The 9936-nt window shown below is 45.8% G+C and overlaps 1 protein-coding gene across 1 annotated transcript; it reads left to right on the top strand.

The window, feature by feature from the left end:
- Nucleotides 1-7175: 7175 nt before the first annotated feature.
- LOC4350464 (uncharacterized) lies at nt 7176-9719 on the top strand. Its single transcript, XM_015760404.3, has one exon. It carries the CDS (start codon nt 7367-7369, stop codon nt 9416-9418), a length of 2052 nt encoding a protein of 683 aa, XP_015615890.1. The 5' UTR covers nt 7176-7366; the 3' UTR covers nt 9419-9719.
- Nucleotides 9720-9936: the final 217 nt, after the last annotated feature.

Genomic DNA, 9936 nt, shown 5'->3' with positions numbered 1-9936 from the left:
GATTCGTCGTATTAGGATGTGTCCCATCTAATATAAGGTTGCTACATTTTAGGACGGAGGGAGTATATAATATCTCTCTCCCTTGATGTTATCACGAACTCCTACATGACTTATAATGGATGTGCTCACTTGAAATCAAGATTTCTAACTTTTCACTGCCCTTTCTCAAGACAGAAAAAATGGAAGAGCAGAGGCCCAAGGCCAGCGAGAACAAGCCTGTGATGACAGAATGAGCATCTCCTGAAACAGCATTTGATGCTTAAGGGTGTGTTTAGTTCACGCTAAAATTAGAAGTTTGGTTGAAATTGAAACGATGTGATGAAAAAATTGAAATTTTATGTGTAAAAAAGTTTTGATGTGATAAGAAAATTGAAAGTTTAAAAAAAAGTTTGGAACTAAACTCGGCCAAACGAACTTTCGCTAGCTTAAAACGAAAGCTTCCTGAGATTTTTCATGCACGGTATAGTGTCCCTTTCTAGCCTGTAGAATTTTGGATGCTCTGGTTGAACGTGCACCGACTGTTGCTGTTACAGTGAGATGGATTGGATCCCTCAGCTACCTATGAATCCCTGATCCTCTCTGATCAATGAGAGATGCATATGATTGAGAGCCTTTTTTCCAGACATCATCCTGTTCCTGGTTGGTGCATCCGTACCAGGGGTGGGGTGCCACTGCCATGGTGTTCATCTCTCATTTTCTCTCCCATCTCTTAGATATAAGATATAGATTTTATCTCAATTTATGTTAACATGATTTTAAGCAGTTAAACATCATATTTCGTAGAAGATGTTGTTTTAAAATATTAGATAATTATATTTTTTAAGTTTAAAATAATTATAACTTAATCAATAATATGCTAATGGTTTTTTCGTTTTACGTGTCCATATAGGGTCGAAGCAGGCCACAAGTATCCAGAGATTCTAGAGGAGGAGGCAGGAAAGCGGAAAAGTGAGTTTTTAGGCCGGCTCCTCGTCCGTCTCGATCCGTTGCATGGAAGAATGGCATCCTAAGCCTTCTAATTCGATGCATTGTTGCATGGCATCATTTGGCCTGAGATTTGTGTGTTTGCTGCCATGTGTGGTGATGTCGCTGTCGTTTTCGACGAGGCCACGTTGCATGTGAAGAGGTAGTGAAGCTCAAGCTGAAGGGTTCTTGGTTTGTTTGGCTGGCTGGTGTTATGGGTTTGTTGGAATTGTGCCATGTTTTGGGTACTGTTTTTCTTGCAAGCGAAGTTGGAGAGCTGGATTGATAGGTGAAATACTTAAAGAACTGTGGCCCTGAGGTATCAGTCCTGCTAGTTTCTTCAGATTCAGAAACAATTCTCCTCTGCTACTGTTCAAATGTGAATAAATGTGGTAGAAACAAGAAGATTATATTACCTGCCAGCACCAAATGAGATGGCCCATGATGGTGTCCTCTCTTTCAATTCACCAAGAGATGTTTAGAGACCTGAGGCCTTGTTTAGTTCGCAAAAAGAAAACTTATAGACGTCACATCAGACGTTTAACCGGATATCGGAAGGGGTTTTCGGACACGAATGAAAAAACTAATTTCATAACTCGCCTGGAAACCGCGAGACGAATTTATTAAGTATAATTAATCCGTCATTTACACATGTTGGAAGGGGTTTTCGGACACGAATGAAAAAACTAATTTCATAACTCGTCTGGAAACCGTGAGATGAATTTATTAAGTCTAATTAATCTGTCATTTACACATGTAGGTTACTGTAGCACTTATGGCTAATCATGGGCTAATTAGGTTTAAAAGATTCGTCTCGTGATTTTCTATGGAAACTGTGCAATTATTATTTTTTAATCTATATTTAGTGCTTCATGTATGTGTCCAAAGATTCGATGTGATGTTTTTGGAAAAAAAAAATTTAAAACTGGCCTGAGTATTGATTTTTAGTTGCTGAATGACCACACATCATCAGGACATCTCTACCCAACAATGTAGGTAGTAAACAAATACTATCAAAGCTGTTTGGTCAGGTAAATCATTAGGTTGGTTAAGTCTCCATTACACATAACTGAACTTGTTGATTGATTGGTGATGCAGCTGAACAGTCAGGTCATCACTAGCCTACTACCACCCACGTCCTAAAATACAAACATTCTTAGATGAGCACGGATGTTAAAAAAAATACGTAGAAATGATTAGAGAAACAATATAATTGGTTGAAAAGAAAAAAAATAGATAAAAACAATTAAATGGCTAATGGTTATGATTTATCGAGAGAAGAAGTAAATAAAAGAAATAGCTCTATTTTAAAATAGCACACTGTACTACAATAACTATATTTTGAGATAACTATATGCGTTTAGTTTCCCCCTATTCCTAACTTTTCATCACATCATATCACATAAAAACTTTCCTACAAACATAAACTTTCACAAATTTTTTTAAACTCTCAACTTTCTTCGAACTTCCAACCTTTTTTAGAAACTAAACACACCCGAAATGAACCAACAGGTTATTGAGACATTTGTCAGTTGGGTCTACGGTTAGGCACACCTCCAGGATCACTGCATCTGTAGTTGCATTATTGAAGCTGCAGGGAACAGTGTGTGTGCGTCAGTGGTCACACAGGCAGGAGAAGCCGTGGGAACGGATACATGTAGCACACCATACGGCCGGCCCCATAATTAGAGGGACTTGTGCCTCTGCCAACTGACGTGTGGGCTCACGAGGGTGGGTCCCACGTGACAGTGACACATGTCCATCTTTACTCTACGTCGGAGGAACTGCTTCCCAATACGGCCATGCATTTTGGTTGGTCTCTTCAGGAAATGGAGCATTGCTATATGTTTGTAAGTTGCCTGCTGGTCCTGCTATTGGCATTGTGAAGACACTGTTTTAGACATTTCCTTTTTCTTGCTCATAGATCTGATCTGGGGTTTATGGTGAGTTGGTGACAGTACATACAAACCAAAAAAAAACAAGAAGAAGAAATACATGGATAAAGGTTTTAACATTATCAAATTTCGGTAGGGTAAAAGAACTACCCGACCTCGACGAAGTGTAACACATTGTGAGGCGCTAACTGTTGCCGACATGTGCTCGAAATCTTCACTGATCTAAGTTCAATTATTTGCTTTGATATTGACCTTTTTGGCGGAAAACAAAAAGGTTAGAGGCAGAGGGTACAAATCTATAAAAGCGAGTACTACTGATTAGCGACGAAATTCAGAAAAACAAGAGTCTTAGAGCACCCACAATGATAAATTAAAGTGCTCTCTATAAAATATATACATCTCAGCAATAGACTAGATTAATAGTAAACCACCTCAATAGTATGTCTACATGGGTATCTATAACTCTCTAATGTATTGTCTCGTTTTTCTCTATAGACTATCTCCAGGTTAGTAGATAGCTTTGTTCTCTCTCTTCATTTAATCTCTTCCAAGTAGAAAAATATGCTGATATGAATCTCTTGTAGAGAGCCTATAAATAACCATTACGGGTGACCTTATCAATTATCACCCTACTCTGTGTACTCCAAATCGGCAGGTACTGATCACCGTGATCTCTGGGAAATGAAATTTGACAACATGTAACCCTATAACCACTAACCTTTTGCCTTTTGGTTGCACGGCTCTAGGCCTTTTTGACAATGCTAGGGAAATTTTAATGCAGAGTTATGGCAGCATTATGGGCTTGATTAGTTGGTGTTAATTCGTCTTTGTTGTTCTGTCCAAGTTGTTCTTGCATAAGGTAGTTGAGGAATGAGGATTGGAATGAGGAACAATTTGGCCAAGCAAAAAGCTTCTGATGACTTTTTTTTTCTTTTTCTCTGCTTTTATATTTTGGAGCGTCTCTGTTACTACTACTGTACCATGGCAGTACATTGAAGTGACACACTCTCTCTCTCAGACAGACAGGTGATGTACCTTGACAGTGTAATGACACGCGGTAAGTGACTTTGTTGACTGTAATTTTTTCCTCCGTGAGTTAATAGCACCTTTAGGCCATGTCGAAACTGACATACTGAATTCTAAGAGCGTTCACAGAGCGTCACCCACTTTCACTGTTCCTCAAATACCACCTAGATTAGGAACACTATTAGCCACACCCTTCGCAGTGCAGGTTTATTGTCGCGGGTCCCACCATCTCTCTCAAGTTCCTTCTTTTCGCCTCCGCCAGGGGTCCCACCATCTCTCTCCTTCCTTCTTTTCGCCCCTCTTTTCGCCTTCCCCTAGCGGAGGAAGCGAGGCTAACGTAGCGACGCTGGTACCGGCAACGGGCAGCGGCGCACGAGCAGAAGATGACAGGAGCTCGGCAGCGCTGTAGGTATCGGCGGCGGCGCAGCCCAAGCGGCGCCAGCGATGGCGGGAGCTCGGCGGCACACGAGCGAAGGACGACACGCGGGAGCTCGACGGCGCTACGAACGAGAGATGGCAGGAACTCGGCGGGGCGGATCTGGCCTCCTCTTCCTCCGGCGCCAACAGCGAGGTTAGGTGCCGCCGCCACCGCCTCCTCTTCCTCTGGCGCCGCCCCATCAAGCTCACCAAATCCGGCCTCAAGTTCACCGGATCTGGCGAGTGGCACCATTTTGGGGGCTCGGCGCGGTTTGCTCGGGGCGGTGGCCTCGCCGGTGACCGAGAGGAGGAGAACGTTGGAGGGGAATAGCATCATGGCAGCGCGCGAAACCACGGAGCGACGAGGCGATGACCTCCACAACGCCGCGCCCCCGCCTTTCTCCCCGTGCCGCATACCTCGATTCCAGCGAAGTTCGTGTGACCAGTTTTGGCTCCGCGGCTGGCTGACGTGTCGTCGAATATTCGGTTCTCGGCAACAAGGCTGAACGACACATCCTCCCACTGTGAACGCCCTAAGAGAAACTGAACCGTATAAATTACTGAAAATATGTCTGAATGCTTTACATGAGAAATATAAGAAAATTAACAATTTTGGTAGCAGTCTCTAATGGGTAGTAGAATCAATCTTAGTCCTATTTTCTAGATATATGGTACATATCTATCTACACTGCCATATCACCTAACAGTAGTAAAATAGTTTATTTATGCTGGCACTAATAGCCATAAATCAATGGTTTAAATTGTTTCTACTAATGATAATAATAAATATTTGGCAGTGCTTCAAAGAAGATTATAGATTTGTAGAAAGGAGTGATCTTCTTGGCCTCCTTAGGAACACAAACCTTACCAAAAAAAAATTGCAGGACTTTCACATGGATTAGTTCAATCCTGTAAGAACTAAGAGAAAATTCATGTGCTACAAAGGATCCATTGAAACAGTCCCTAGAATATTCGCCATTGAATTCCTCCATTTTTTTCTAGGATATTCTTATGCTAAAGAAAACCTAATTCATAAACATGCACGTGATTGGCATCTTGCAAACACTACATAACCGCATAATGATAGGAAGTTAGGGTTAGTGTTAGGGTCAAGGAGGTGGAGGGGGGAGGGCCTGAGGGGAAAGCTGGGAGGTGGAAGTGGTGGATCGAGCTTAGAAGCATGGCATGGGAGATGGCGCACAAGTGGTAGGCAGTCGGTGTCAGGAAGGGTGGGAGGCGAGGCGGTGGTAATGGCGATGGCGATGCCACCAAAGCCTTGGGTCGGTCGCACGTGGGGGGCAAAGCGAGTCAACAGGTAGGGGAGGAGGCCGACCAGGCAGAGCCGTGCCGACACATTGATGCTTTTCGACGCCAGCAAGGCCAGGCGGTGATGGTGGAGGAATAGGAAATCGAAGCTAATTTGTGTTTGGATAACACGAGAGAAGGAGCAGAGGGAGTTCGTCAGAGATATCTTCGCCATTCCCATTGTCCCTGTCACCACAGAAAACAGTGTGTAAAGAAGATAAGGCAGAGAGAGGAGTAGGGGCTAATGGATTGGGCTATCGCAACGTGTTCGCGGTCTACGAACACCCGCCATTAGACTTACCTTTATTGAAACCATGGGATACTAGCAAACACTAAATACCATTAATTACTATAAGTACGTAAAACATCTTGCTTTAGAGCGTTTTGACGAACTGTCAGAAACATTTTGGCGGCTTATCAGTTGGGCCCATTTGTCTGTCTCAGTTGGTAAAAGTACTCCCGTAATAGTGTCTGTACTTTGTACTGGTCCACAGTAATAGCATTCATTGTAGTTGTAGTTCACACATGGAGCTTCAGACCAAAAAAAAAATAGTTTACAAGAATTAAATAAGTCTCGTCTTATGAAGTGCTGTAATTCGGGCGCCAATGCAGAAGTTATAAAGCAGACATAGAAAAAAATTGCAATTATTTCATTGAAAATAAAGATTTGCAATCTTTTGGAACTCGAAACGGAAAGGACCATTTAAAATTTGGACTTCAAATGGGTGGTAGGAGTAGAACGTTTTGACCTTTGAACGACGAAGTCTTGTCGTGAAGGGATTGCGTACAAGAGCTTCGTGGCCTTTGAGCTACGCAATTCCTACTGCTGAATGAAGGCAAACCTCGAAGTCCTGAACAAGAGCAAAGGAAAACCAAAATCAGTTACTCTGATGTCTAAAATAGTAATCCCTCCGGCCATGAAAATAAGACGTATTTAATTTATTTTATTTCGTTTGGACGAGACGTGGACCAATTATAAAAAACATAATCTTAAATAATTCTAAATAATGACATTATTTTTATGCAACAAAAATTATGTCCATTTAAAGTAATTATTAATCAAAGCCTAATCGTAACAATGTTTTAAATAGCGGAATAAGACATTTAGCGGTTAGTTTTCTCAAACAGATATAGCAGCTTAATTGTACATGAGAGCAAATAGCTAGAACCATTTACAAATGGCTATAGCCGGAGAGATTGTAACAACACAAAATACACCTCTATAATTTTCAACGGAGTGAGTATCCGACATCGTGCAAATTCTTGAAATTTACAACTTCCTGTTAAATTCGAACAATGTGGAGATTTTCGGCTACAGTGGAATTTCTTACATGTACTCGGGGTAACCTTAAATCCGAAAATCCCAAAAGATTCAAACCATGGTGGAGCCAACCATTTGTAATCCTTATTATTACTAGTAGTATTATATTTCCGTATAATTACACATGGCGCGAACCCGTGCCACTGCCACACCCTCCCGCCAAATCACCACAAAACCCACCCGCACACAGCCACTCTCTCTCATCTCATCATCATCATCAAATTTGCCTCTCTTTTTTACTCCTCTTCATCTCTTTCCCCCTCCATGCCAAAGATCGCCACTGTGCGACACCACATGGCACCACGCCGCAACGCGCCATGCTGCCTCCACTGATTGCGTGCGCGTCCAGGCCAAGCTCCGTGGCACCCATGGCCGCGCCTAGGTAGCAGCTACTAGCCGACGAAGCCAAGCCACGCCCCACCGAGCGAAGAAGACGACAATGGTGGCGCCGCGCCAGTGCGCCGACAGTGGCGGCGATGGCGGTGATGATGGCGACCTCCTCGAACGCGACGCGCCGCTGCGGCTGGCGCTGTCCGTGCTCCACGACCTGCTCGGCGTGGCCGCCTTCGCCGCGTCCCACCCGCTCCACGCCGCGTACGCGCTCTTCTTCGCGCGCCACCTCCTCGCGCTCGCCTGCTTCTTCTCCCCGCTCCTCGCCACCACCGCGCTCCTCCTCGCCGTCCTCGTCACCGTCGCCCCCTGCGCCGGCGCCCGCCGCGGGGGGGACTCGCCGCCGGAGCCGTGCTCGCTCGGGTGGACCTTCGGCATTGCCGTCGGCGCGCTCCGCGCCGAGCTCAGGCCGGACCCGGACGGCGCTGGCGGTGGCGCCGTCGCGCTCCTTGCCCAGCTCTGCTCCTTCGTCCTCGGCCCCGGCGACGCCGCCTCCGTGCTCCGCGTCGGCGAGATCATGGGTGAGCTCTGCGACACCGGCGATTCTTGCCTCATTCTAGAACACAAGCCAGCCGTGCTGTTCGACCACACCGAGCTCGAGCTCCCATGGCATCAGGCCGCCATTGACGCCCAAATCTCCATGGATCAAGAGGTTCTTGACGAGATCAAGGACGGAATCGAGGAGAAGAAGGTCGTTCTCGAGGATCTAAACCAGCTAAGTGCTCCGCATTTTTCTTCAGAGAATTGTTCATCGAGGAGCGACACGTCGGTGCAAGACATTCAGCGACAGAGCTTTGGTTCGTCATCAGATGGCGATGGGTTCAGTGATGGCGTTGAGGAGAAGAGACTGGAGTGTGACCCTGTCTCAGTGGAGATCAAGAAATGCGAGCCTCCCGCGAAATCGCTTTCTTCGGTTTCTCGGAGAATCTTGCAGTGGGAGGCGCAGGCTTCTGGCAATTTCAAGAAAGTTCTTGATGAAATGGAGGAGAATTCGGTGGATTTCAGTTTGGAGAAAGCCTCGTTCCTGGATTTCAAGGAATGCAACAAATTGGATGGTGGAGCTTACACTGAAAAATGCGAAGTTGAAGAAATTGCTTCTGTTGCAGAGTCTGGCATGCACCAAGAAGAACAAGTATTCAAGGATGTGAAAGAATGCGTGCAATCTGAAGCTGAAACCTGCACTGAGAAATGCAGCAAGGACCAGCAATCTGAAGAAAGCGTAGTGGTGGTTCAGTCTGAAGAAGAATGGCAAGAAGAGAACCTCAAAATTGTTCTTCCTGAGCCAGAAATGCAAGATCAGGAGTACAAAGATGTGGAACCTGTCAAAGAATTGCAGGATCAGGAGTACAAATTTCTGCAACCTGAAGAAGAAGAAGAACAGCAAGAACAAGATTCTGAAAATGATGCACAACCTGAAGAACAGTTACAAGAGCAAGATTGTGACAATGGCGTGCAACCTGAAGAAGAAGAAGAATCGCAGGAGCACGAGATGCGACTGCAAGAATCGCACGATGATCAGGAGGAGGAGTTCAAGGACGCGGCGGACCAAGAATCTCCAAGGGAGGATCCCCTCCGGCCGTCGACGTCGATCGCGCGGCGGGTGCACTCGCGGACGTCGTCGGAGCACCTCCTCGTCGTCGGCGAGGGGTCGCCGCGGAAGGAGAAGGAGTGGAAGCGGACGTTGGCGTGCAAGCTCTACGAGGAACGGATGCAGCTCAAGCTCCGCCGCGACCGCGCCGTCGTCGAGTCGTCCAGCGACAACATGGACATGCTCTGGGAGGCCTACGAGGTCGGCGGCGGCGGCGGCGGCGCCACCTCCACCAAGGGCGGCGCCAGCAAGGCGAAACGCAAGCAAGAACGAGCCACCGTCGAACGCAAGCAAGAACACGCGACCGCCGACGAGGAAGACGACGACGACGACGGCGACGAGGAGGAAGGCTCGGTGAGGCAGCTCTGCTGCCTCCAGGCTCTCAAGTTCTCGACGAGGAAGATGAGCTTCGGCGGCGGCGGCGGCAAGCCGAGCCTGGCCAAGATCTCCAAGGTGCTGAGGAGGGTGGCCGCGTTGTCGAGGTCCGGATCGCGGCGAAGCACCAAAGGTTGAAGAAGAAGAAGAAGAAGAAGAAGAAACACCAGCAATGGCGATGAATCCATCCAATCCACCATGGACTCAATGCGTTGCATCAACCAGCAATGGATTGCTCACTGTATTTGTGCTCCTTTTTAATTGCTCGAATTTTTCTTCTTTTTCTTTTTCTTTTTCTTTTTCTTTTTTGAAGTTTGTGTAGATATATGATATATGTGTACCCAATGGTTTCAGAGAGATTGGGTCTGGTAATTACAGGGCTGTCACTCTGGCATGCTCAATGTAATAAAGCTTAATTGGGTGTGTGTTACTTTTGTTAGCTTTGTGTAAATTTCTCCATGGGAGGGACTATGGGTAAGGCTTTGGTGTCTAGTTCAGATTTCAAGGAGGCAAAAGGCAGGCTATGCATCATTTCTTTCTTTGCTTTCTGTGCTCAACTGATATATATACATATATAAATTCTGAAAACAAGAATGGCCAATCTTGCTCATATGATTTATGCAGATTCAGTGCCATTTCAACGCAAAGATTTTTAA

Source organism: Oryza sativa, chromosome 11, assembly GCF_034140825.1.
Source record: "Oryza sativa Japonica Group chromosome 11, ASM3414082v1".
Taxonomy (NCBI): Eukaryota; Viridiplantae; Streptophyta; class Magnoliopsida; order Poales; family Poaceae; genus Oryza; species Oryza sativa.
This window is presented reverse-complemented; position numbering and strand designations above follow the sequence as displayed.